The sequence below is a fragment of the Panthera tigris genome, chromosome D2 (genome assembly GCF_018350195.1).
Source record: "Panthera tigris isolate Pti1 chromosome D2, P.tigris_Pti1_mat1.1, whole genome shotgun sequence".
NCBI lineage: Eukaryota > Metazoa > Chordata > Mammalia > Carnivora > Felidae > Panthera > Panthera tigris.
In genome coordinates, this window is record NC_056670.1 from 60,006,012 (window position 1) to 60,033,675 (window position 27,664).

Genomic DNA, 27,664 nt, shown 5'->3' on the forward strand with positions numbered 1-27,664 from the left:
TGGTCTCAAGGGGTAGGAGGGACAAAGTCAGAGACTGAGGCGAGGAAGGGGACACTTCAAAAGGATGGGGGGGGGGAAAGGGGGTCCCCGCTCTTGCTGGAGGTCAGAAAGGGCTCTCTGGGCAAGGTGCCCAGCCCTCCCACACCTTCCTCCTTTCTCAGAAGAGCCAGGATGGGGCGGGGGTGGGAGTTGGCTAGGGCAGGGAGGGGGCCCTATTTAAGGAGCATTCTCTAAGAGCATCACTGCAGATTCAGCCCCAGGAACAGGAGAGGAAGCTTCATTGGTAAGTGTGGGCCCTGACTCACAACACAAGCAGGGTGGGGGTAGGGTGGCTCCTGAGCTTGCATGCTTGACTTTCCCTCTCTAGGGATAGGCTACAGCTCTGCCTGGTGAGTGGGAATAGCACCTAGCCTTCTGTTTAACTCTCCAGAAATAAGAGTGTGTTTCAGGGAAAGGTTTCTTTTCCACTCCCCTATCTATGCCAGGTATCTCAGATCTTCATTTGTGGTGGGGAAATTTTCAGGGAGCTGGAACTTCTGGGCTCCTATCTTCAGGATCCATGTTTTAGGGGTACCCTTTGGCTCGGGAAGCCCCTCAGTCTCCAGAGAGATGTCCTTCTCAGTATATATATTCTGGGTCTTCCCGCAGCCCTGACTCCTCCTGGAGTACATCTCCACATCTGGTCCCGCCAGGAGCACATCTGGCAAGAAATGACTCCATAGTACTCATGGAATCCCTGCCATGGCCCTCAACCTCTCCTCTCCTCATATCCTGTAACAATCCTTTTGGAATTCAGAAAACGCTTGCCCCTTTCCCTGGCTGTGAGCCCTATTTTCAGCTCTAAGCTCAGGAGCTGAGCTTAGCTATTAGGAGCTATCCTCTCTAGGATAGGACCCAGGTTCTTCATCTGGCCCACCCTGGGAATGGGGAAAATACACAGAAGAGAGCACAGGAGGGCAGAATCAAGGCTGAGAGAACGTTGGCCACCTGGCTCTGAGAACTGAATTCCATAGGCTGTAAGCTCAAGCAAATGGCCTAGGGACTCAGTTCTGGTGCTCGGCTGTGCTATTACATCAATATAGAGGTCATGGAAGCTGCTGGCTGAGGCTCATGGAGTCCCAACCAGGTGCTCCTCCAGGCACTGGCCAGATCTTTTAATAACACCAACTTGGCCTATGCTTCTGCTCAAAGATCTCAATGGCTCTCCCAAACTCCTTACTTTGTCATTAAAGTCTTCCACAGTATGGCTTCCACTTAGCTTTCAAGCCCAAGATTCAATTGCTCCCTGGTCATAACCTGCCCTCTACTGAAACCCTGTTGCTCCCTGTTACTTATGCTGAACCCTCCTCAGTTCATCCTGAAACACCTCCTTCCCATCGTTACCTGTTAGGATCCTATAAATCCTTCGGACACAGGGTCTCTCTCAGAGAGACTTTCAAAGACATCCTTCAAAGTCTTCTCAAGATACCTCTTTCAAGAAGCCTCCCTCAACTTCCCAACAGTGCAGACGACCTCCTGCCAAGCCTCCACACACCTCTCCAGCGGGGCTCAATTCATGAGCCCATAGTGTCTAGTCCAGGGTTCGGCACATAGTAGCTGTTCAAAAAATTGTCCTCACATTCTGTTGAGTGTGTCTAAGGTATGAAGAGGCAGTTTGGCCTAGAAGTTAAGGTACAGCCAGATTTCCCAGGTGCATTCTCCACGTGTGACCTCAGGTAAGTTGTTGACCTCTATAGGCCTCAGTTTCCTCATCTCTAAATGGAAAAAAGTAATTATATAGACATCAAAGTTTTGTGAGGATTAAATTAGATGAGTTGATAGTTTCCGTTTGGGGCTTTAGCACAGTACTTGCACACAGTAAGTTCTCAGTTATGTGTGTGAATTTATTAGGATTATTCCTTTAGTAGAATGTGAGTTACTCTTTTGGGGGGTGGGTTAAGGCTTAAAATTGATCAGTCAGGGTTTACTGAGTGAAGGGTTCCAGACCATATACCAAGGTGAGGTAAGGCTGGGGCAAGATCAGGAGGAGGCTGTCAGGACCACGTTTGGTAGACCAAGCCCTACTGAGATCTAGGAGTTCTGGATTCCCACCTACTGTATAACCTTGGGTGAGTCACTCCTCCTCTCTGGCCTTGGATTCCCAGCATAATGTAAATTGAGGGCATTGGACCAGGTGAACAGCAAGGTCCCTGGCAGCAGAGATGTTTTATGAGTTATAAGCTTCTAAGGGTTAAGTTCAAAGAAAAGATCAAAGAAGGGGGCATCTAGGCTCCCTTCAGGGCTCTTTTACATCCATATGGCCTGGGGCAAACAGTGGGATTTGGAAGTATGTGCATGGCAGCATGCTGGACTGAGCTGAGTGGTAGTACCTCCTTCAAAAAGCCTGTAATCATTGGCCCTCCTCCCTCACTGGGGCTGGAGGCTGGAGGTAAAAAGGTTTGCAGAATAATGCAAAGAACTCTTGCTTACCTTTCTTCCAGATTCAGAAACTAATAACCTTTTGCCATTTTGGTTTCTCTAATCTACAGTCCTTATTCAAATCTTGCAACTTGTCCCAATCACCTCCTTCATAACGACTTTCATTCTGTTCCAGGATCCAAAACAGGATCATGCCCTGAATTTAGTTTTCATGTCTCTTAGTCTCCTTTGACCTGAAACAGCTTCTTAGCCTTCTTTTGTCTTTTATGACATGGACATTTTTGAACAATAAAGGTCACTGTGGTTATCTGTTTACATTTATCTGATGTTTCCTCAGGATTATGCATTACTGCTGAGTTGATGTTGTGTTTTCTCAGTTCAATATACCAGAAAGCACATGATGTCTCTGTTAAAGAAAAAATTTTCAAGACACTCATTAAAGATGGTGAGAATGACTTTATTCAGGAGGGACCACTTGGGCAGTGGGCTTAAAGTGTTATCCTCGTTTTCCCTACGATTCTACTAAGTTACTACTTTTTTCTTTGTAATTAATAAATATCTTATTGGAACATACCTCTAAACTATGTAACAGCCTGTTTATCCTCAAACTTTTGCCCAATAATTTTAGTATCTATGAATGATTCTCACCAGAATCAATTACTGATTGGGCTGATTTTCTAAGCTCATTGTTCCTCCTGCTGTGAGCAAGCTTTCCTTTCACATTGGTTTATTTAGTTAATGTTAGTATGTACTTATAGATATTATTTTATTCAGTAGATAATAATCTGTTACTGTGATCGTTTTGATGTTTAAATTGTTCCTGATTTGGCTAGTGGAGGTCCCTTCAAGCTGGCTCCTTTGTTTGACATTTCTGAGGAGTCCTTTATTTTCTGGCACAAGTTGTTCCAGGCTCTTCTTGTACCTTCCCTGCTACAGCCTCGGAAACAGCCATTTTCCCAATGTGCTTGGTTTCTTTCAGTGGAGAATGGAATTTAGAACCAAAGATCTGGGTGCTGGCTGTGCTTGTGGCCACCAGGGTGTCATTGCTCAATGATTCAATTTCTAATTCTAAGACTTTATATTCAACAATTTAATACTTGTATATGTGAACAAAGATGTATATTCAAGGACATTCCTTTTCTCATCACCCTCACTGCTTCCAAATAAGACCAAGCCACCATCTGAATTTGCCTGGATGACTTTAAAAGCCTCCTAACTTGTCCCCCTATTTACACAATGGCCCCTCTACAGTCTCTTTTCCACACAGCATCCAGAATAATTAAAAAAAAAAAAAATCTGATCACATTCTCCTCTGCTTATAACCCTCCACCCCTAAGAATAAAGTCCAAAATTCTCAACACGGCTTCCAGGTACCACGGGATCTGGCTTCATCTCTAATCTCATTAATCATTATTTTCTTGCTCACTTACAGGACAAGGGCACTCCAGCCACAGGGTTGTTGTACCTGCTTTTCTCCCCCAGGTATTCAAATGGCTCGTAAAGGTCTTTATTAGGTCTCCACTTAAGAATCACCTCTTCAGAGAAACCTTCCCTCGCTATCCTATTGAAAACGGCACCCCAGGGTTGCCTGGGTGGCTAAGTTAAGCATCTCTTTTACTTATGTTTTTATTTATTTAACATTTGTTTATTTCCCAGAGACAGAGAGAGACAGAGCACAAGCAGGGGAGGGGCAAAGAGAGAGGGAGACACAGAATCCGAAGCAGGCTCCAGGCTCTAAGCTGTCAGCGCACAGCCTGACATGGGACTCAAACCCACGAACCATGAGGTCATGACCTGAGCTGAAGTCAGACGCTTCACTGACTGAGCCACCCAGGCACCCCTAAGCATCTGACTCTTGATTTCAGGTCATGATCTCACAGTTTGTGAGGTTGAGCCCCACGTCGGGCTCTGAGCTGGGCACAGAGCCTGCTTGCGATTCTCTTTTTCAAAATGAACTTAAAAAAAAAAAAAAAAAGAGCACCACGTCATTTATCACTATCTGATATTACATCATAGTTTCACCCATTTGCTTGTTGTCAGTCTCTGTTTCTCTGTGTTACACTTCTAAAATAAGCTCCATGAGGGCAGGGACTTGTTTGCTTCTCTCCTGTAAACCCAGTGCCTGGAATGAGGCCTGGCATGCTATGGATTCTCACCTGCCTCCTGAGTGAATGAAGATAACTTTCTTCATTCCCACTATATTCCCACAGATTACCCACTATACCCTTTGCCTGGTTTCTCCCTCACCCTTCTCTTTGCATGGCTACCTTTTTCACATTCTTTAGATCTCAACTTAAACGTCACCTCCTCGGAGAAACCTTCCTTGATTATCTTATTCTAGGCTCCACTACTCTGCTCACATTTTCTATTTCAGCCTCTTATTCCTGCTGTAGTACTTATAACAACTTCCCTTCATCTATTTGCCTGTTACCCCATCCTCATTTCTCCCCCTAAAATGTAAGCTTCGTACAGGCAGAAACTGCCATGGCTGTCTCATTCATCACTGTATCCTCAGGGTCTAGAACAGTTCCTGGCAAATCATAAGCCCTCACGGGGTGCCTGGGCGGCTCAGTCGGATAAGCTTCTGACTTTGGCTCAGGTCATGATCTCACAGTTCATGAGTGCAGGCCTCACATCAGGCCCTGGGGCCTGCTTCAGATTCTGTGTCTCCCTCTCTCTCTGCCCCTCCCCTGCTCGCTCACTCTCTCCCTCTCTCAAAATAAATAAACTTAAAAAATAATAAGCACTCAAAACATTTGTTGGATGGACTTTTAACAGCTAAAACCTGGAAAGAATCCAAATGCTATGGAATATTGGGTGGCTGTTAAAGAATGAGGTAGCTCCAGGTACACTACCATGGAATGATGTCCAAAATATACTTACTGTAAAATGTAACAGGTAAAACGGTGAAATTCCTTTTATGCAATTAATATTATGTGCACAGAAAAAAAAAATTGGAAAAATAATAGGTTGGAACCTACTTATCATTTGGGGTTGAGGATATAAAAAAGACTTTTATCCTATTTGATATATTTCTATATAGCCAACTATTTTATTTTAAAAACAAACACTAACATTTGAGCACTTAATACATGCCAGACGCTGTGGTAAACATTTTGTGCATTTCATGGCATCTTCTCAATAACCTCATGAGATAGAAGTCCCCATCACCCCCATTTGTGATGAGGAAATTGGTTCAGGGACATTAAGCAATTTACCTAAGGTCACACAGCAGACTCATTACACCACCTCCCTGTATTTTTATAATTAAAAAAAAAAAAAAAAAAGGAAAGGAAAATAAGATGAAATTAGGGATGATCCTAACTTCATGATCCAGGCTTTACACAAAAGATGCTAAGCAAATTTGCCTCTGAGTTCCCTAGAAGCCAGGGCAAAGAGAAAAATATGACCAGTTATGAGATACTTGGTGCTTCCAAGATAAAAGTAAACCACTCATTAGGAGAAACACCCTTCCCAAGTAGTGAGGCTTGAGAGAACATCTCCATGAAGTTCACAGATCTAGCAGTAATCAATCAAGGGGTGCACAGCTTCAATAACATACCTGTATACCCAGGCTAGCTGTTTCCATCCAACAAGTGGAAGTTCAGTAAAAGCAATTTAACGAGGAGCCAAATTTGTACAGCATGGGCATCAGATGTGGGGTCTGGTCAGACCCATAGTTCACGTAGGATGTGTGGCCTACCCCTCCCGCAAACTTCTGGAATACTGCAAATTCAGCCTGTTAAAGACGGTTAGCAAGAATTAGGAGGCGAAAAGTGACATTCATCTTAAATTTCAACCCTAGTGAACTTTCCAGGTAGACTAGGTTGATATTATGCTTCTACAGACGAAGAAACTGAGGCTCAGAAAGACTCGTTACATGACTAGAAAGTGTCAGTGGCAGCCCTAAATCTACATCCTAGGCATTCCTTCCTCAGCTGCGCCTACCACCCATGCTTCAAGAAAAGAGCTTATGCTCTCGCAATACCTCCGTGGGTGGCGGGGCACCTGGCTGGCTGCAGGGCCTAGGAGTGTGTCGTCCCTCACACTGGAGAAGAGCTGCTGAAGAAGGGAGGTAGGCCCGGCCCATGAGGAGGCACACGGGCTCTTCCAGAGGCAGGGAAGTAGGGCTCACATACACAAATGGGAACACCCGCACTCACCCCAAACAGAAAAGTGATCTCGCAGCATACACTTCACTCATTTATTTACTTTTCACTACAATCTGTGGATGAGTGGGCCCTCAGCTTGGGAAGGAACTTGGGCAGTTCTGGGAGCTTTGGTAGAGGGAGGAGAGGAAAAAGGGAAAGTGGGGGCTTGGTGCAGGGCAGGCTTCTAAGATGGGGAGGAGGGAGAGACGAAACAAAGGGCCCAGGCCCTTCTTCCACCCCAAACCCAGGCTTCCCAAGCCCAAGCGGAAGGGAAGAGAAACAAGAAGAGATGTCCTTGATAATCTTCTAGCCCTCCCCCCGCCATCCAGCAATAAAATGAGAGAAATCAGGGAAATGCAGCAGGTGGGAGGCGTGCAGTTTTGGTTAAAAAAAAAAAAAAAAAAAGGCGAGTGACAGATGCACCCAGCGCCCGCGCACCGCGGAGGTCTCCCTCGTCGCGGGTGGGCAGCGGCGCGCAGGGGAGGAGAGCCGCACGCGTGCTCACCCGGCCGGCCACCGGACCCTTCAGCGTCCTCAGCTCTGGCCTTTTCTCTTCCTCCGACGGCCACGCTCTGCCGCTTCAGCGGCCGGGCTGCTGTCTTCGCTGCCGCTGCTGGCGGACGGCCGAAGCACGCGCCTCTGCACACTGTACTCAGGCTCGGGGACGCGCGGCGCGGCCTGAAGCAGGAACTGGCCGCCGCGGTAGGTGACGCGCACGTCGGTGCGCGGGTACGTGCCGTACATCCGCCGCAGCTCCCGCCGCACCACGTCGGGCAGCTGGAGGCGCGGGCCCAGAGCACGCTCCAGGCGGCCCCATCGCAGCTCTAGCTGCAAGCTACTGCCTTCGGGCCACGGCGCGTTGCGCTGGGCGGCCGCCATCCCCTCCGCCGCGCACCCCTGTAGGAATGGCCCCAGGTAGCCGGGCGTGGGGTAAGGCGGGCGCAGGGCCGCGGCGTAGGTCTGCGGGAAGGCCCACGAGGGCGGCGCGGCCGCCAGGGGCGCGCCTTGGCTGTGGAAGCAGTGGTATTCCCGCGGAGCCGGCCACTCGTCCGCGGTCAGGCTCGGAAGCCGGCAGCAGCAGCTGTGGGCGTGGATGAGGGGCAGCAGCAGAGGGCGGGACGGGTAGGAGTAAGTGAGGGGCTGCAGCGGAGGCCAGACGCCCGCTCCGGGCTCTAGGCAGCTGTACGAGTACATGGTCTGAAGCTCAGGCAGCGGGCATTTATACTGGCTCCTGGTCCACACCTGCGGTGGGAAGTGTGCGTGGATACCCTTTGTTCTAGCTCCACCACCCGTCCCTGGGGCCTGTTAACCCAGGGCTCTAGTTCACAGTAGGAGCCCGTCCACCGCGCATCATGGCTTGGGGGAACTCTTCCTAAGGCGTTCAGCTTCCATCTCACCTGTTGTCCCAGGGCTGGACCTGAACCCTAGACTCCCAGTAGGCAGTAAGGACCCAAGGCCTTTTCAAGCCTTCAGCCGTGAAGTGTTCTTCCAAGTGGTTTCCCACTCAACTTGTCTCCTTCAGCCCGGGGGGAGCTGGTCCCCAGCATTTGGGGAACCAGAGAGGTCCAGAGAAGGCTCCTCTCCATGCCCTGCCTCAGCCACACCTTCTGGTTTCCAGGCAAAGGGAAACACATTTTGTTGGCCAAAAGCCAGCCAGCCTGTGCCCACACTGGGTGAGCCTGCTGTTCATACTGGCCTGTCCTAGAGGCCTGTGCTTAGGGATGCCCTCACCACTACATCCCTGAGGATATCTTGCAATCAGTTTAGCCCTCTGTTCCCCACGTCCCGTCCTCCCAGCTCCTCCAAATGGGTTGAGTTATCCTAACTTGAGTGAAGTTCGTACATCAGGCACTGAATCAAGTTGCTTATGAGCATCTATAAGATTACATCAACCCTAGGAAGGAGGTACTAATATTTTCCCCATTTAAATAGGAAGCTGCTTGCCTCAGATTTGGGACACAGGAAACATATTCTATGACTAGGAAACACTCCCAGTGATGTAGGCTTATTGTGGTTAAATATTTTGCCCAAACTCACACAACTAGTTATGGTAAGGGCAAAATTCAACCCCATGTCTGTCTCAAGACGTAGCTTTATTGCTAATCCATGCTGGGGCTTCTTTCACACTATCTCATAATCCTTGCCTCTAGAATGTTGCATTAGAATTATTTAATTTATTTTTTAAGTTATTTATTATAATTAATTATTTTAATTTATTTTTAATTTTATTTTTTTAAGTTTATTTATTTTGAGGTGGGGAGGGGCAGCGAGAGGGGGAGAGAATCCCAACCAGGCCGCAGGGCTCAATCTCATCAGCTAGACCATGAGTGAGACCTGAGCTGATACCAAGAGTCAGACCCTTAACTGACTGAACAACCCCCGCGCCCCCCCCCCCCCAAGAACTAATTCTTAATAGCCATGTGAAGAACATGGTGATACCATTTTCATTTAATAGATAAGGAACTAGAGGCTCAGAGAAGGTGAGAACCTTTCCAAGGTTTACACCGTCTAAATAGAGTGGGATTTGAACCCAGTCCAACTAAGGCCAAAGCCCAGAAGCTGCTTGGGTGAAACCAGACAGTTTCATCCAGGCAGCGTGAAACCCTGTCTAAGCTCCAGGCTCCTCTGGCTGCAAGCCACAGCCCTCCACCTCTCTCTTCTCCAGTGAGGTGGGTGGTAGTTGCTGGATGGTTAAAAACTGATACTCTCTCCCAGATGGTGGGCTGTGAGGCCATCATACTTTCCTTCTTCCTCTTCTGTTGACTCAAGCAGCATCAGCAGTAACCCCTACAGGTTCTCCTCTAAGTTCTCAGCATCCCTCAAAGACCAGCTGCCCTCTGGGAAATTCTACACTCACCTTGGTGATGTCACACTTTTATATTCCCGAGTGAGCTGCTTTCTCAAGTCTTCACTTGGGCCATTGGCCTAGTGAGGACAGCTATTGGGACTGGGCTGGACTATCTACCTAACACTCCCTATCCCAGAGCTCCAAGAAGGGAGCCTTACCTTCCGTGCACGCTAAGAACTGGTCTCAGAACACAGTGGCCTTTGCTGGGAGAGGCCTCCCACTGCTATGTCCACAGCCTAATCCCTGCAAACCTGTGAATATGTTACATGGCAAGGGGGAATTACGGTTGCAGATGGTATTAATGTTAATTAGCTGTCCTTAAAATGAGATTATCCTGGATTATCCAGGTGGATCTAATATAATCACAGAGGTCCTTAAATGTGGAAGAGGGAGGCAGAAGAGTCAGAGTGATGAGGATGAACCAGCTGTTGCTAGCTTTGAAGATGGAAGAGGGTCGTGAGCTTTTGACCTTTGGAAACTCGAAAAGGCAAGGAAATGGATTCTTCCCTAGAGCCTCCAGAAAGGAACATAGTTCTGCCAACACCTTGATTTTAGTTAATGAGGCAGACTTCTAACCTCCAGAACTGTAAGATAACAAATTTGTGTTGTTTTAAACCACTAAGTTTTTAGTAATTTGTTACAGTGTCAATAGGAAATTAATATCCCTCCCCATTCCTATTTACAGCTTTGCCCTCTCCAAATCTCAGTGCCTGAGGAATGTCCAAGACTACCTATAGACTGACCTCACCCCAGCCTGGAGCTCAATGATGGGACCTATGGGGCTAGCTCCTTTCTCCACCTGCTCCCACATGGGGATTTGGTCACACCTGGGTGGGAAGTGGGGAAAGTGTGAGACCAAGCCCAAGTTGGGAGTTTGGGAGGGTGAGAAGCCTGTGTTTTAACAATTCGTCCCTACACGCTTGCTGAAGACCTCTGCTGGTCTGGAGGTGGTTCAGGCAAAATGTGAAAAATAAGGACCAAACTGAGTTTCTCAACATTCATTCACCCTGACTCCAGTAACAGCTCCTAGGTTTTTGGGGTTCGGTGCCATAATCTACGCAGTAAAGTGGCTCTGGGGGGAGTTGGCTCTATTCTGTCCTTAAAGTTAGGGATGATTTATGGCAAGATCAATTGCACCTGCCATCCCTCTGGCCCTAGGGATTGGTTTAGAGTAGCCAAGTGACTCAGTTTGGGTCAGTGGGAGCCAGGCCCAGGACTTTGTTGTCTTGGGGTGGAGGGAAGTGCTCTCTTTCCCCTGGGTGGAAATCTGAAAGTATGCAGTCTGGGTGGAGAGGTAAAGGCTGAGCATGGCACCACAGAAGTGGAACCAAGGGACAGAAATTGAGTCCTGATGTCATCATTTGAACCCTGGACTTTAAAGTTACATGAACCGGGGCACCTGGGTGGCTCAGTTGGTTAAGCGTCCGACTTCAGCTCAGGTCATGATCTCACAGTTTGTGAGTTCGAGCCCCACGTCGAGCTCTGTGCTGACAGCTCAGAGCCTGGAGCCTGCTTCAGATTCTGTGTCTCCCTCTCTCTCTGCCCCTCCCCTGCTCACGCTCTGCCTCTCTCTGTCTCTCAATAATAAATAAACGTTAAAAAAAAATTTTTTTTAAATAAAGTTACATGAACCAATAAATTCTTTTTTTCCCATTTAGTTTTATTGAGATATAATTTACATACCCCACTGTATAGGTTTAAGGTGTACAGCATAATGGTTAAACTTCTATATATTGTGAAATGGTTACCACATGAAGTTTAGTTAATATCCATCAATTTTATAGAGAAGAAAACATCTCTTTCCATGTGATGAGAACTCTTAGGATCTACTCTCAACAATTTTCAAATATATACCATACAGCGTAACAGCAGTGTTCATTATAATCATGTTGTGCACTACATCCCTAGTACTTATTTAACTGGATTTTGTACCTTGGACTACCTTCATCCAATGCCTCCTCCTTATGCCCCCCCCCCCCCAATAAATTCCTTTCTTGCTTAATCTGGTTTGAGTGGAGTCTTATTTTTTCTTTCCCCACATAGCCAGTTGTGTTTTCCTTTATATAAATTTAATTACAGAAGACATAATGAAATAGGCTTTTATTTTTAATTACAAAGCACCATCACCCTAAGTCCTTAGAAAAGTAAAAGTTTGGGTTCTCACACCGTGGAGTGGAGTCTTCTGATGCTTGCATCAGCAATACACCCTGAGTGTTTTCCCCAGCATTTTATGAAAAATTTCAAAATACAGCGCCCTGAGAGGTTTTTGAACAGCAAACCGCATGCTCAGAGGCTGTCTTGTGGGCAAAGTAGAGGATGGTTTGGTGAGAGAGGCTGGAAGCCAGTTGCGGAGGAGGTTCTCACACTAGCCCAGGAAAACTGACACCCAAAACAGGAGAACGGGTTGGAAAAGAGAGGGGAGGAGATTCACCTAGAGTTGATCCCATATAGTTGCCTGGGTGGAAAGGGTAGAATAGGGTGGATGCACATGTTTTTGGCTTGGTTGTCTGGGAGAATAATCAAGGCAAGCCAGGAGATAAAAACAAGAACAAAACAACAACCAAAAAAAACCCTAGTGGGTGATTGGAAGTTAAGGCAATGATGCAGTCAGGTGGTTCATTTGGGGAGCTGTCCTGTCGGCAGTTTTGTATTCGGGCTGGAGATGGGAGGTGGGGTAGTCATGGAGGGAAAAATAGTAGTTGAAGGACCGGAACAGCTGCTTCCTGGCCCACACCTCACTTTGTCATCATGGCTGCCAATTTGTTGGGTTCCACTTTTGCTGCCTTTTGAAGGCAGCAATCTTGTTTTTGAAGTCCCTTTTACCCTGGCCTGACAAGTCGGAGAGAATAAGTGAAAAGAGTTTTGAAAATGGAAACTCGAGGAAATGCCCTCCACTTTTAGAAAGCCTCGGGGGAAAAGTGACCCAGGGAAGGGGACTGAGGAAGAGAGATAGGGAGAGAACATGATGGACCGTAGATCAGAGAGGTCAGAAGCCAAGGGAGGACAGAATTTCAAGGAGAGAGAGTGTTTATGTATCTATTTGTCCCACAATTCAAGGACTCTGATAGGACTCAAGAATTCAGGGAGATGCTGTGACTCCCTAGTTGCATCCCTATGTCACCTCCCAGTTAGCTCCGGTTGGCAACCAGGAAGGGAAATCAGAGATAATTACAAGACCCAGTCCCAGTGCTGACACAAGAGGGTAACTGGTTGCATCGTCTATAAAATCAGAGAGATGAGAAACCTCAGTGTAACTGTGGGAAGTTAAGTGCAACATGAGGGCCAAAGATTTTCATATTGGGTCACATTAAGTTCTGGCCCCTTGGCAGCCCTTCCTGGTCCCCTGTTTCCCCACTGGACACCCAGGGAGGGCTGAGTAAAGAGTCAGGGTTGCTTTGCAACAAAGACACATGCTGGTCTGAGATAGAAAAGGGAACTCCTTTCGTCAATTTATGGAGGCTCTAGTGTGCCAGACGCCATGCTGAATGCTGCCTTGTATTCTCAGCCAGGAAAGCACAGATGGGGGTATGGGTTTGGGATGGGGGAATAATGGTCACCTTCCTTTTGCTCATGAGGGCTTTCTGGAACAGAATGGGTTCCAGAAATTGCTTGAAGTCTAAAAGAGAGACGATTTGTGCTGTTTAGGGAATAGATAGGAGGTTTGAAGGGGCAGGATTAGGGAGGAGGGAAATGAGACAGATTGGTGAGAGGTGGATGCTGGGAGCAAAGTTCATGGGACCCCTGGGGCTCCACAGGAACTGGTTGGACAGACTCTAATCCCTGCACTCCAGGGCTCTTTTGTTGGACCATTTGCTGTCGGTGGGCCCTTTGCCAGGTTGTCAGGCAGAAGGAATTGGATGATTTTCCTGGTGACAACCATCAAGGCTGTTGACAAGCCAAAAGCCTGCAAAACACTAACACTCCCACTTCACATTTAATGCCTACAAAATCCCTATAAGGCATAAAACAGAGGCTCACAAAAGGTGGGTCCCTTAACAAAGAAATGGAGCTAGGGGACTGAGCCCCAGGTCCCCCAGAAGCTAAAGGCCAGATGCATTGCTCCATTGGAAAACAGTAGGTCTGAAGTGTGTGCTGTTTGATTGCCTGGAAACCTATTGAGGCTTATAGGTTTATTGGGAGAAGACATGAGACATCCTCACCAGACTGGACTGAGCAAAACAAAACTTGACTTTAGGGCCTGGGCAGTGGTAGGAAGAGGAAAGACTCATGTTCTGAGAGTCAGGAGAGCTGGGTTCCAGTTGTTCTGGGCCTCTTGCTTGTATGAAAGTCATTGAATCTCTTTAAACCTATTTCCTCATCTGTCAAGTGGGGATATATCACCTATCTGCCAGGGATGTGAAGACTCAACAACATAATGCATGTAGAGGGCTTAACACAGTACAGGGCACATAGTGAGAGCTCAGTACACCTTGTATTTTATCATTACTATAAAAAAAATTTTTTTTTAAGTTTATTTTGAGACCGAACGAGAGAAAGCACAAGTAGGGCAGGAATAGAGACAGACGGAGGGAGAGAGCATCTCAAGCAGGCTCCAAGCTGTGGAGCGTAGAGCCTGTCCTGGGGCCACGAACAAGGAGACCATGACCTGAGCCGAAATCAAGAGTGGAACCCAACCAACTGAGCAACCCAGGCGCCCTTATCATTACTATTTTTAATACGAAATAGTTGGGCTGTAAGGTTGCTCTCTCCGGGCCTGGCATCTGTGGCCTGGGCCCCGGTGCCCATACATTAAGCTGGGAACGTCTACTCCTCAGGGGCTCACAATCCAGCGTCAGGAAGTCCCAGGTCCTGCCACTGCCATCTCTTCACCTGCCTCGCTGTGCATCTAGGCAGGTCACAAGGCCTGTAGGAAGGTGCTGTACTCTCCATTCTGTGAATTAATACTAAGGAAGGACGGGGGAGAGAAGGGGGAGCGCTCAGAAAAGCCTTATTGATTTGAACTGAAATTGGCTTTAAGCTTTCACAGAGTTGAAAGAGAAGGGGTGAAGCGTCAGGAACCCAAGCCAACTGCTCTTCTGGCCAGCGCCCACGTTTTCTTTTCGGTCCCTAAGGGTAAGCGCCCGTGACAAATATGGCGGCGGCAGCCTCGGGCGCGGGCACCTGCCGGGGCGCGGTCCCGGGAGCCGCACGGAGCCAATCGCCGGGCGGGGGCGGAGGGAGAGGCTGGGGAAGCCTCCGGCGGGGAATGCGCAGGCGCACTGGCTCGCACCTGGCTCCAGGCAGCCGCAGGATTAGGCTTCGCCTGCCACGATTGCGGTGAGGGGCTCTCCCGTGGCCCGGGCGCGGGGGCAGGAGCGGGCCGGACTGGGGGCCGGTTACACACAAAGAACGGACCCGAGGGGGGACAGGAATGCTCTCTGCTCTGGGAGTCCTGGGAGCTGTCTGCGGGGGGTCCCTGAAGTGATGAGGTTGTGGGATGGGAGAGCCCCCGGGTCAGGGTGGGAGAAGCTTGGGCTCAAGGGGTGAGGGTGGCATCTTTGCAGAAGGGCCCCCCGGGGCGGGGGGGAGCTGAGGTCGCGGGATGCATCAGGCTTGGGATCCATTTCATTAACATAATGGCCCTTAACCTTGCTTCCATAGTAGAACCCCTTGGGGAGCTTTAAAAGAACGCTGATGCTGGGCCCCATCCCTGGAAATTCCGATTACATTGGTCAGGAGTGAGGCCTGGACCTCGATATTAAGCAGTTCCTCAGGTGATTTTAATGTACAGACGGGCTGGAGAACCACATGTTTCATCGGCAGCATGCCAGCTATTGAGTAAAGAGATTCTGGGTTAGCCCCAGACTGCTCAGTGGCTTGGTGGGGACAGGTGGTCCTAGGGTGAAGTCGCTGACCATCCAGTGCTGCTGTAGTTACCTGTTGGGGAGGGGGAGGAGGAAGGTCCCTCCCCCAGTAAGTAGAAAGTTCATTTCCAGAGTGAGGAGAAAAGGCCCATGAGTATTTGGAATGGAGGGTGTCCCCCCCCGCCCCCCCTCCAGGGGAGGTCCTCCTGCCAGGCCTGGACCCTGCTCTGAGGAGACTGGGCAAGGAGGCAAGGTGGTTGTGAAACAGAAAATGCAGCAGATAATTCAGAGGTCAGCTGCTTGTTGAGAAAAGGACACCTAATATTTGCACAGGGAGTTACACCTTTCAATTTCATTTGATACCCCTGAGGACAGGTAGAGAATGGAATTGTTTTCTCCTGCTTCACAGATGTAGGAATAAACTCAGGTAGTTAGTAGTGATAATGTTCAAACTTGACTCAGGGCTCCTAACTCTAAATTATGCTTGTCAGTGGCCTTTTCCCTCTGCATTAAACTGCTTTGCCTACAGTCAGTAGGCCTTTTGGAGGGAATCAACACCCATCCTCCCCACGCCCCTCACTCGAGGGTCCCAGTCTGGCATTCTTGGTTTCCTCCACAAAATCCACCAGCCCCCTACCCACTATAGGCCTGATAAAGTTTCAGAAATCAGGGAGATGCTACGATTTCCGTCCTTTCTAGTTCTTTCTCTTCCAGAGGCCCAATGGGTCAAGAGGAGAGAGTTTTTATGCCACGGGATTCCTTCCAAACGGATCTGGTTCTGTCACCTCACCCCCCCCCCCCCCCCGTGTCCCCCACCCCATTGTCCTCAGGATAGAATCTTGTGTGTAGTCTGCAAAACCCTTCCTGATCTGGTGTCTTTCTTCTGCCTGCTTGCTCTGAGCTCCCTTTCCATATTGTATCTGCTTTCTTAACACATGGTACGAGATGAATAAATGTTACTTTTTGTTATCACTATTCCTCTCTGTGCCCCAGTTGCCTTGCTGTACATGTTTTATTCAGCGGGGTACATCACAGCTCCCCAGGTTGCCTTTTTTCTGACTCCCACAGCCAGGCAGAGCTGAGGGGTACAGTGGGATTTGGGGGTGGCACTCCTATGGCTGCTACTCTTCCCTAGTGCTGGGGATGCCCATAGCGGCCTGTTTGGGGCAAATTGACCTAGCAGGTATTAATTGAGTACCTGCTGTGTGGTGAAGAAGCCTGGTGGGGGCAGGGAGTAGAAAACGGGTCTGACCTGGCCCTGGTCTTAAGGAGCTTAGGTACTGGAGGAGGGTACAGGAGGTATTTGGATCCTGAGAAAGAAGCCAAGGGACCTGAAAAGGGAGAGAACACGTGAGTAGGTGTACTCAGGAAGGCCATGCCACTGAACTAGGCCTTGAATCAGCAGAGTTTCATAAGATGGTGGTGGGGTTGGGCACAGTGACTTGAGAAATGCTGAGATTTTCTAGTCAAAAACACCTGTTGTGAATCTTTGCTCCAGCACCTAATAGCTTTGTGATTTGGGGCCAGGTATTTAACCTTCAGAGCCTTGGTTTCTTCACTTAGGAGATGGGAATCGTAACAAGAGTTGTAAGGATTCTTGATGATGGATGTAAAAGCCAGGCATACCCAGATGCCTGAGCAATGATATGTAGTTACATCTTGGGTATTTTAGGTGGAAGCAACAGCATGAACGAAGGTGCGGAGGTGGCATTTAAAAGAGAATTTGAGGGATGGCAGCAAGAGGCATCAGTGCTGGGTGCTAGAAAGACCAAGAAACCAGACATCAGAGATACGAAAAAGAGTAACAGTAGCTACTATTTATTGGGGAACTTGTATGTGCCAGGTTCTGTGCTTGGTGCGTTTTTGCATTTCAGCCCCTCAGCAATCCAAGAGGCTGGCATTATCATCCCACTTTATAGATAAGGAGACTGGGCCTAGGAAGAAGAGGCTGGCTCAAAGCCACATAACTGGCACCATACCAGCAGGGGGCGGGGGGAGGCGGTAGGCCCTGGGGGCCTCCAACAGGCTCTCCTGCCAGGTGCCAAGGTAGGGGTGGAGTTGGTTACGGGATATTTCCCCTGGGTTATGCACCTGAGCTGGTGTGGGTTCCAAGCTGTTCCTCCCCTGGAGAGGCTGAGCTCTTGTTCTCTGCTGGGGCGTATTGAGGGTGGGAAGGGTGAGTAGGAGAAGGTGTTTCCTGGGGGAGGAGCAGAATCTGGAAGAGAAACTGCTGGAAGGACCCTGGACACTCCTTCCCCAGCTCCTCTTCCAGGCAGAGGCTTATCTGGACAGGTTGTTTTGCCTCCAGCTTTGGCCTGTGGCGCGGGTTTGTGTCTGGCACTCCTGAATTTTGCGTGCATTCCTGCTACTTGTGGACTCTCTTTTTCTTAACCTTTTTTTTTTTTTTTTAAAGTTTATTTATTTTGAGAGAGAGAGAGAATGAGAGAATGAATCCCAGCAGGACAAGGGGCTCTACCTTACGAACCATGAGATCATAACCTGACCCGAACTCGATTTGGACACTTAACCCACTGAGCCACCCAGGTGCCCCTAGATTCTCTCTTTTGATTTACCCTTGTGTGCCCTGTCTTTTCTCTCAAATTGCCTTACCATGAGAAGGGACTGGATTACCAAGATATTCCCCTGCTCCTACTCCGATCTTTTATGAGTGAGCCCAAGAAAAAGCCAGTTTCTAAACATCTTCCATGTAACAGTGCTCTGGGCTTCTGGACATTAGTTTAATCCTTCCTGCATTCCTTTAAAGGATGGGTATTATGGGGCACTTGGGTGGCTCAGTTGGTTAAATGTCTGACTTCAGCTCAGGTCATGATCTCACGGTTCGTGGGTTGGAGCCCCACGTCAGGCTCTGTGCTGACAGCTCAGAGCCTGGGGCCTGCTTTGGATTCTGTGTCTCCCTCTCTCTCTGCCCCTCCCCTGCTCGTGCTCTGTCTCTGTCTCTCAAAAATGAAAAAAATGTTAAAAAAAAAAAAAAAGGATGGGTATTATTATTCACATCCTACACAGGAGGAAACCTAGGCTCAGACAGGTTAAGTGACTTGCCTGAGGTTACATTCTTAGTAGGAAGTGCATTTGGGATTTAAACTCTCCCTCTTCTGATGGCAAAAGTCACACCCTTCCCTCCCACTTCAACCCCCTCTGAGGTTTTCTTCTGCCATTTCAGCAGGAAGCCAGCTGGTGGAGGCTGGGGACTTGCCTGCAAGGTTTACCTTCTAGCAACCAGGGCAGGTCACTGGACATCTGGGTAGGGGCCTGGGAGCCTTCACTCCCTTTGGACAAAGGCTTTGGAGGTGAGGTGAGGTGGGGTGGGGTGTGTGTGGGGGCAAGGGGTTCTGAAAGGCCCTGGGGAATCAGAGAAAGTGACCTGGGTTAAGGATAGCAACAGAGGTGTAAGTTGTGTTTCACAGCCCCAAAGCACCTTTAGATTAATAGCCCATCCTTGGGGTACCTGGGTAGCCCGGTTGGTTGAGCGTCTGACTCTTGATCTCAGCTCAGGTCTTGATCTCAGGGTCGGAAGTTCAGGCCCTTCATTGGGCTCCGCGCTGGGCGTGAAGCCTACTTAAACACTCAACCCATCCTTGTGTGGTGGGTTTGGAAGGTCTGAGAGGCTCAATAGCAGTAATGTCTAAAGTTTGAGTGTTCACCACACTTATGTGCTAAGGGCTTTAGAATAATTTCCCCTAGACTGCTAACGATAGTCGGCACCACATTGGACATGAAGAAAGAGAGAGGTTAAGCAAATCGTTCCATGTCACACAGGAAGTAAATGGTAGAGTCAGGACTTACAAGACCCTCAACTGTGTTTTCTTTCTGCTATGTTCCTTAGAAAGTGCCAGGGAGACTTTTAGGGTGATGGATATGTTCATGATGTCAATTGTGGCGGTGGTTTCACAGGTGTAAACAGTTTAAACTGATCACACTGCACACTTTGAATATATGCAGATCATTGTGTATCAATTATACCTCAATAAAACTGGGGGGGGGAATATTTCCTAACAAATGTTTCTTCAGGGGCTCGAGAGCCCCAGAGAGAGGCTACCTGGCCATCTTCTGGCTTTGATGCCAAAGTAGGATCACTGTAGCTCAGGAGACATTGTCACAGACGTGGCTGGTTTTAGGTTCCATCTGCTTTTCCTTCCCTCATTCCCCACCACTAGGCAAAGACAAGCACCAGGTTGGATCTCTTGAATGAACTGCCCTCATTTTCCAATGAGCCTGAGAGATCCCTCTGGGATTCCTTACTTATTCTCCCCTCAGGGCCTGTTTCTCTACCAGAGAGTGGTGGAGTCCAGCCCTCTGAGGGAGAAGGCGGGCAAAGAAGCAGGCCCTGCTCTTAGAAACCCACAGGTTGGAGTGGAGGCAGTCAGGAGAGTCTCGGCACGAGGCATCCGTGAGGGGCTGGAGAAAGTCTGGATATGGTGTGGTCTCTTGAAGGATGGGATATGGGAGGCCACTTCTGGCAGGAGTACCACCAAGGACAAAGGCCTGGCCAGAGGAGAGGGTGACTTGGAGACTCGGGGAGGCAGGGAGAAGCCAGACTGCAGAGGCTCTGGAAGGGTGGACATGGAGGGGGAGCCATAGTGGGTCATGGGGCAAGGACAGGTCCTGGGGGTCACTACTGTTGGACTGGGGCTGAAATTGGCTCTCTAGGGCCCGACTATGATGGGAAGCAGAAGTTTCAACTGTGTGTGTGTGTGCACACATCAGTGTGCCTGAGTTTAGGCTTGGGTCACAAGGGCTCTAAGAGGAATAGTCCTTGAGAGTATGTGTAAATTTCAGAGGGCTGCAGTAACAGATTACTGCAAACTGGGTGGCTTAAAATTTATTCTCTCACAGTCTGAATCAACTCTGGTTGGTTGTGCTCCCTCCAGAGGCTCTAGGGAAGAATCCTCCCTTGCTTCTTCCCTAGCTCCTGGTGGTTGCCTGCTGCCCTTGGCGTTCCTTGGCTTGTGTCTGTATCACTCCAATTTCTGCCTGTCTTTACATGGCCGTCTTCTTTCTGCGTGTGTCTGTCTCTGTGTCCAAATTCCCCTCTCCTTGTAAGGATGCCCATTACTGGATTAGAGCCCACCGAATTCATTATGATCTCAACTTGGTTACATCTGCACAGATCCTGTTTCCAAATAAAGTCACACAGGTACTGGGGGTTAGGGCTTGAACATATCTTTTGGGGGGACATTGATTTAACTTGCAACAGGGAGTTAGAAGGAAGTCCTCATAGCTTCCCTTTGGGGGGGTCAGACAAACACACACGGGTTATTCTGAAAAGAGAACAGCAGCTTTGAATCTAAAAAAAGATTAGACTTAATGCCTCGCTTAAAGGCAGACTTAATGCCTCGCTGCTTAAAGTGTGGTCATGGCCCAGTAGCCCAACGCCACCTGGGTGCCCTTTAGAAATACAGAATCTCAGATTCCTCCCCAGACCTCCTGAGTCAAAAATCTACATTTTGAAGTACCCAGGTGACTTGAAAGTACGTTCCAGTTTGAGAAGTCCTGCTCCAATAAAAATCTGATTTATTTCCTTCCCACTCATGGCCAGTCTTGCCTTCCCGCCTCTGTGTACAAGTCAGCCTGGTTGGAAGACAGGAACCCACACTGTGCTTTATTCTCTCTTTTCATGTAACATGTTCTTGAATTTCTCTCCTGCGTGTCAAGGTGGCCCACATGCTTGCCTTTTCTGGAGAGCATTGGCCTTGCTGAGCCAGTCCCTTTGTTGCATCTTGGGCTGTGTCCAACTTTTTGCTGTTTATTACTGTTGCTGCCATGAACGTCTCTGTACATATTCCTTTGGGCCTAGTTCCTTGAAGTGGAATTTCCAGAATCAAAGTGCATGAGTAGGTGTGGACTTTTGCCAGATCTTATCATTCTTCTATACCTACAGAACCTGACATCGTAGCAACTTTCTCTATTCTACCCAACAGGAACCTGATTTGAAAGGTCAAATGGCAGAAAAGGGTTTGGAACCAGACAGGTCAGGGGTTAAATCTCCCACTTTTCTGCTGTCTGACATTGGGCAAATTACTTAACATATCTGGGCTTGGGGGTGCTTTCCAATAACATCGTAATTGTGCTATAATTTTTGTATTGTAGGATTTTATAAGGATAATCATGACACCACCACCATCCATTTATTGAATGCTTTCTGTGAGTTACCTCACTTGACCCTTACCCTCCACTGCAGAGTGGACATGATCATCCCCTTTGCCCTTTTACAGAAAAGGAAACTGAGGCTTAGGTCAAGTAGCTTGCCTGACGTTACAGGGACATTGTGTGCCCAGGCCCACAGTCATCACATCCAGATTGTGAAGGTGTGTGTGATAAGATAGTGTGGATGAAAGAAGATACTGAGCACACTCCCCTAGCTTGTGACCTGGCTCAGCACTTCTTTTCCCACGACTTTATCAGTCTTCTTGGGTTACTCTCAGTGGTATCCAGCCCAGCACTGTTTCCGCTGTACAGTCATTGATGTCAGTGATGATTCCCCAGCTTGGTTTGATGTACAAACTTTCTCCCAGTGGAAATGAGTTTTTAAGTGACTCAGAGGTCTGGGGTTGGGAACAGAGCTGGCTCTGATCCCTGCAGCTAACGGGCTCCTTCTTCCCCAGGGACAAGAATGGCCAGACTGCCCTTGGCTGTGAGCGCTCCTCAGTGCTCCTGGGGCTGAGGCTGAGCTGGCAGCCATGGGGCTGGGCAGGCTCCAGGCTTGGATGCTGGGCCTGCCTACGGCTGTGGTCTATGGCTCCCTGGCCCTCTTCATCTCCGTCCTGCACAACGTGTTCCTGCTTTACTATGTGGACACCTTTGTCTCGGTGTACAAGATCAACAAAACTGCCTTCTGGGTTGGAGAGGTAGGCCAGCACTGGGTGGGAGCCAGGCGGATTGCAAGGCTGGGTCCCACCCAGTCTGGAGCTTGGGGCTGGCCAGGTTGCCCACCTCAATTCAGCAAGAAAAGCTGGAGCTGGAGCTTTGATAAATGTTCATTTATCAGCTGGATAAATTCACCCTGGATGGGTGGGAGTTTGATGGGGGGGCGGTGGCTGGTAGAGTGGGTTTTAGCAGAGGGGCTGACCTGAGCAGAGGTTTGCAGGCAGGAAAGCTGTGCTCATCTTGAGGGGTGGCGAGCAGGCTGGGTGGGGAAACCTCCGGAGAGGAGGTTGCCTGGAGCCCACCTGCCCCATCTCCTCTCTGCCCACAGACGGTGTTTCTCCTCTGGAACAGCCTCAACGACCCCCTCTTCGGTTGGCTGAGTGACCGTCAGTTCCTCAGCTCCCAGCCCCGGTTTGTGTCCTGTGGGTGGGTCACAACGGGTCCTGTCCCATCCCACTCCTCCCCAGGGGGTGTCTGTGTTTGGGGTGGGGAGAGAAAAAGGAAACCATTTTCAGCTTTTGACCAGGCTCCCTCCCTTCCCAAGGTCAGTCAGGCTCTGGCCATGTGGGAGAATGGCCTTGACTAACTGTTGCCTTGCTCACATGGGAAGAGATTTACCTCAGCTTGCCTTGTCAGGTCCTTAGAACTGGGAGCTGTACAGCAAACACTCTCTGTTGCTTCTGGAAAATTCCTTTACCCCATCCTGTTTGGGCCCACCGCTGCCCCCAACCCTGAGAAATAGGTGTCCCACCACCCTTTGGCCATCAGCCCTGGCAGGCTTGGCAAGGGACCAGACAAGAGAGTGTACCCCCTGGAGAGTTGTGCTTCCTAAATCAGACACTGAGGACTCAGGGCTCAGTGGGACCACCCTGGTGTGAGTTCCATACTCTGGGCCTCTGTCCTTCCTCTGGGGCCTGGGCAGGGGGGGACTGGGGCTCATCAAGTTTGTAAAAGCATCTCCCAACTTTCCTCCTCTCTCTGGCAGGTCGGGTGCTGGGCTCTCCTCCAGGGCCGTGGTGCTGGCAAGGGTGCGGGCCCTGGGCTGGCACGGGCCGCTGCTGGCATTGTCGTTCCTGGCATTCTGGGTGCCCTGGGCCCCAGCTGGCCTGCAGTTCTTGCTGTGCCTGTGCCTCTATGATGGTTTCCTGACTCTCGTGGACCTGCACCATCATGCCTTGCTGGCTGACCTGGCCCTCTCTGCCCATGACCGTACCCACCTCAACTTCTACTGCTCCCTCTTCAGTGCAGCTGGCTCCCTCTCCGTCTTTGCCTCCTATGCCTTCTGGAACAAGGAAGACTTCTCTTCCTTCCGCACCTTCTGCGTGGCACTGGCCACTGGCTCTGGGCTGGGCTTTGTGGGGGCCACACGGCTGCTTAGGAGGCGGGTTGAGGCAGCCGGTAGGGAGCCGGAGTGCCCAGCCCTGGCTGTAGATGGCGGGTGAGTGGCCTGGCCCAGCTCTTCTGGTTCCCACCAACACTTCTGAGTGTGATTTCAACGCTGAGTCCCCTGGCTGATGGGTGGCTGGCCTGGGGTGGCAGATGGCTCTGGCCCAGCCTTAGGCCATCAGTGACTCCCCTCTGCCCTGTAGCCTGTGTGGAGAGGAGCTGCTTGTGGGCTGCAAGGAAGCAGGCAGCATCACTTTGGGCCAGTACCTCCAGCAGCTGGCACGCCACCGGAACTTCCTGTGGTTCGTGGGCATGGACCTGGTGCAGGTATGGGAACAGGCCCCTGCCCGACAGGTAGGCCGCGCTCCACTCGAGGGAACAGGCTCCTCAAAAGCTGGGAAAGCAGTTCTGGGCCTCGTGTGAGGACTGCTGGGCAATTTGATAGCGGATACACAGGTTGGGTAGTTAGGAGGCCTGGATTCCTGCGCCCTCAGAGCTTCTAACTCCCTGTGTGATCTTGGGAAGGTCTGTCGGGGCAGACCTGGGTGTCCTCACCTGCACAGTGAGGATATGAAAAAGGGGTGCCCTTTTGGGAACTCTGTGACAGTCTTTTTAAAACACTAAGTGCCATAGCTAAAACACATGCAGTGCAGAGGCTAGCCCAGCCTAGACATAGATGGTGTTTATACTGTCAAGCTTGTTTTACTCAAGTATTTGAAACTAAACAGTAAAAAAAATCTTAATCATTCCGTGGATCATCTTATCATTCCTTCTACCTTTTAGCAAAATTAGATAAGCAATAGGAATTTGGTTTGGGGTTTTATTCTGGCATGCTCCAGGTAGAGGGATATGAGGATAGAGCCTGCTCGTGCCCTTGCTGCCCAGCCCTGCGGCCCAGCAGCCTCCTCACTGCCCCTGTCGGCTTGCAGGTGTTTCACTGCCACTTCAACAGCAACTTCTTCCCCCTCTTCCTGGAGCATCTGTTGTCGGACCACATCTCCCTGTCCACGGGCTCCTTCCTGTTGGGTGAGTGGGCGCCTCGTGCAGGCTGGAGGAACTGAAGCTTGCACCCCAGGACCTCTCCCCCAGCTGCAGACGCAACTCCCTCCCGCGCTGGGGCCTGGCTGGCAGGGGGCAGGGGGGCAGAGGCCGCTGTGGGGTTGCATGTCCAGCCCCCACCCGGCCCTGTTTGCGGGGGGGAGGGGTGGGGCCTGTTGCGGATGTGAGTAGGGTAGGGCTGCTCTCTTGGTGCCCCCCGCAGTAGCTATTTAACAACTAGGATTACAGGCTGAGGGGCTTGGGTGTGCTTCTTGACTCTGCTTATTCACTGTGTGGCCTTGGGTATGTTTTATTTAAACTCTTGGGGCCTCCATTTGTCACCTGTAAAGTAGGAATAATATAGTACTTACCCTAAAGAGTTGTAGGGATTAAAGAAAAGGATGTGAAGCTCTTCGCACAGAGCCTGGCACGTCGTCAGTGTTCAATCAATGCCAACTCTGATTCTGATCGTTAAGATGTGGATAATTAAAAACAATTTTTTTAATGTTTACTTTTGAGAGAAAGAGAAAACTCGAGCAGGGGAGGGGGCTGAGAGAAAGGAAGACAGAATCCGAAGCAGGCTCTGTGCTGTCCGTGCAAAGCCTGATACAGGGCTCAAATCCATGAACTGTGAGATTATGACCCCAGCCAAAGTTGGTTGCTCAAATGACTGAGCCCTCCTCCCCCCACGCCCGGGTTACCCCAAGATGTGGGTAATTGTGGAAGCTATGGCAGTGGCCCCTGACAAAGCCGCACCCTTTCTGCCCAGGCATCTCCTATGTCGCTCCCCACCTCAACAACCTCTACTTCCTGCCCTTGTGCCGGCGTTGGGGCGTCTACGCCGTGGTGCGGGGGCTCTTCCTGCTCAAGCTGGGCCTGAGCCTGCTCATGCTGTTGGCTGGCCCTGACCGCCCCGGCCTGCTCTGCATCTTCATTGCCAGGTATGCACTGCCCTCCCTCACCCCCACGCCTCTGTTCCACCCCTTCATTCTCGCCCCCTCTCTCTGCTGGCAGTAACCGTGTTTTCACTGAGGGCACCTGTAAGCTGTTGACCCTGGTGGTCACTGACCTGGTGGACGAGGACCTGGTGTTGAACCACCGTAAACAGGCGGCCTCAGCTCTTCTCTTTGGCATGGTGGCCCTGGTGACCAAGCCAGGCCAGACCTTCGCCCCGCTGCTGGGCACCTGGCTGCTCTGCTTCTACACAGGTGAGGGCCCTGGGAGCTGGCGCAGGGGCTCTTGAGGCTCCAGGGGTCAAAGCTTACCTGGCACACCAGCAGACAAACTGGGTCCAGCAAGGGAGAGAGAATGGCAGCTGGCCGACAGAAGCTGTGCCTGGGCCACTCCTCCTCGGCCTCTCCCTACGTGGGTAGAGGAACTGAGTCTCCAGTCTTCCAGTCTTTCAATAGTTCGTTCGTTCGTTCATTCGTTCATTCGTTCAGTCATTCATTCATTCAACAAGTGTGTATTGAATACTTTCTCTGCCAAGAGTTGCTCCAGGTCCTCTAGGGAAATAACAATGGCCTTGCCATCATGGAACTTTTATTCTAGTCAGGGGGGAGGGATGGGGTTAGCAGTGAACAGCCAAATGAGAAAACAGCAGGTAGTGGTAAAAGCAATGGTACAATGGACAGTGGGACTGAGAAGCTACTTTAGTGTGGTCCAGGAAGGCTTCTCTGAGATGACACCTAGGATGTGGACTGAAGAGCAAGGATTTGGTCTTGAAAGACCTCAGTGAATTCCAGACAGAAGGGGAGGCAAGTGCAAAGGCCCCAGGTATCAGGGGTGGTTAGGAGACAAGGCTGGGAAAGTAGAGGGCTCTGTAAATCAGGACAGGGTTTGGATTTTATTCTCGTTGTGAAGAGATTCTATTTGCCACGGTTTTAAGCAGGGGAGTGACGTGGTCTGATCTATGTTTTTTCAACTTCACCCTGACTGCTGTGTGGAGAGTGGGTTGTGGGGAGGCTGTGGCAGAGGCGATGGAAGCTTGGAGCAAGCGGTGCCAAGGGGGCCGGAAGAAAGTGTCCCGGTACCGGATGTGTTTTGGAATTGGGGGGAAGTGAAGGATTGGCTTTTGGGGAGTGGTGAGGTTTACTGAGGAACCCAGGAAGACTGAGGTTTTGGTAGACAGTGGTACCAGACACCGAGAAGGGAAGAGCGGAGGCGAAGCAAGTTTGGGGAGGAATTGAGTTGTGGTTTAGACGTACACGTGTGTTGTTTGAGATGTGGCGCTGTGCTGTGGACTTTGGAGGAGACCAGGGCTGACCTTGTTCTTTCTGCATGCTCTCTTGTCCTAGGTCATGATCTCTTCCAGCAGCCCTCGCTGGCCCCTGTGGGGAGTGCTCAGCCATGGCCAGAGCCCCCGGCCCCGCCCCCGGCGCAGGCCCCGACGCTCCGCCAGGGCTGCTTCTACCTGTTGGTGCTGGTGCCCATCACCTGTGCTGTGCTGCAGCTGTTCACTTGGTCCCAGTTCACGCTGCACGGGAGACGCCTGCACATGGTCAAAGCCCAGCGCCAGAACCTATCACGGGCCCAAACCCTGGAGGTTAAGATGGTGTGACAGGCAGGCACAGCAAGGCCATCCTGCTGATGACACTGTCTGCCACCCTGGTCAGAAGCCACTTTTGCCAGCCCCCCATCCTGCCGCTGTGCCTTTACTGGGGCACAGCCTGGAGGACAGATGGCAGAGTGGGAGTTTCTGAGGCTGAGCCGGGAGCGTCACTGGGGTCTAAGTTCCTGCTTGGCTGTCTGACCCAGCTTGGGCAAGGGCTGGGCTGTATGTGCTCAGGGACCTCTTCCCCCCTTTGGGGCTGGAGGAAGAAGAGAACCAAGAAGGGATGGGGCCGCCCTGTGGTCACACGGGGTTGCTGCATGGGCAGCATGGGGGCCTATCCCACTACCTGGCTGGGGCCGGTGCTTTGTGCGGTCTCAGAAGCCACTTTCACCCACTCAGGGGAAGCTGTGAGTCCCACTGCCCCCTCCCTCCACCTTTCCAGTGGTTTCTCTGAGCTGTCTGCTTCAGCTGTGCCTGAAGGAGTGTGCCCTAGCTGCTGCAGGGCTTCCCCACCCCACCTGGCCTCTAAAAGAGGCTCATTTCATCGCAGACTGATTAAAGTCAGTCATTTCTATTCCCA

The 27,664-nt window shown here is 50.2% G+C and overlaps 2 protein-coding genes across 3 annotated transcripts; one reads left to right on the top strand and one right to left on the bottom strand.

Moving 5' to 3' along the window:
• Positions 1 to 188: 188 nt before the first annotated feature.
• Positions 189 to 8,049, bottom strand: CD2H10orf95 (chromosome D2 C10orf95 homolog). Its single transcript, XM_042961306.1, has 3 exons — positions 7,075 to 8,049; positions 5,981 to 6,157; positions 189 to 2,824 (listed from the first exon to the last, which is right to left on the bottom strand). Exon 1 carries the CDS (start codon positions 7,761 to 7,763, stop codon positions 7,104 to 7,106), a length of 660 nt encoding a protein of 219 aa, XP_042817240.1. The 5' UTR covers positions 7,764 to 8,049; the 3' UTR covers positions 189 to 2,824; positions 5,981 to 6,157; positions 7,075 to 7,103.
• Positions 7,252 to 27,664, top strand: MFSD13A (major facilitator superfamily domain containing 13A). 2 transcript variants are annotated; one of them, XM_042961300.1, is made up of 9 exons: positions 7,252 to 7,271; positions 21,845 to 22,087; positions 22,435 to 22,517; positions 23,092 to 23,544; positions 23,696 to 23,819; positions 24,422 to 24,518; positions 25,300 to 25,471; positions 25,545 to 25,738; positions 26,828 to 27,664. In XM_042961300.1, exons 2-9 carry the CDS (start codon positions 21,920 to 21,922, stop codon positions 27,088 to 27,090), a joined length of 1,554 nt encoding a protein of 517 aa, XP_042817234.1. In that variant the 5' UTR covers positions 7,252 to 7,271; positions 21,845 to 21,919; the 3' UTR covers positions 27,091 to 27,664. The 2 variants fall into 2 exon arrangements, with proteins under 2 accessions (XP_042817234.1, XP_007080288.2); XM_007080226.3 differs by lacking the exon at positions 7,252 to 7,271 and adding an exon at positions 14,612 to 14,694.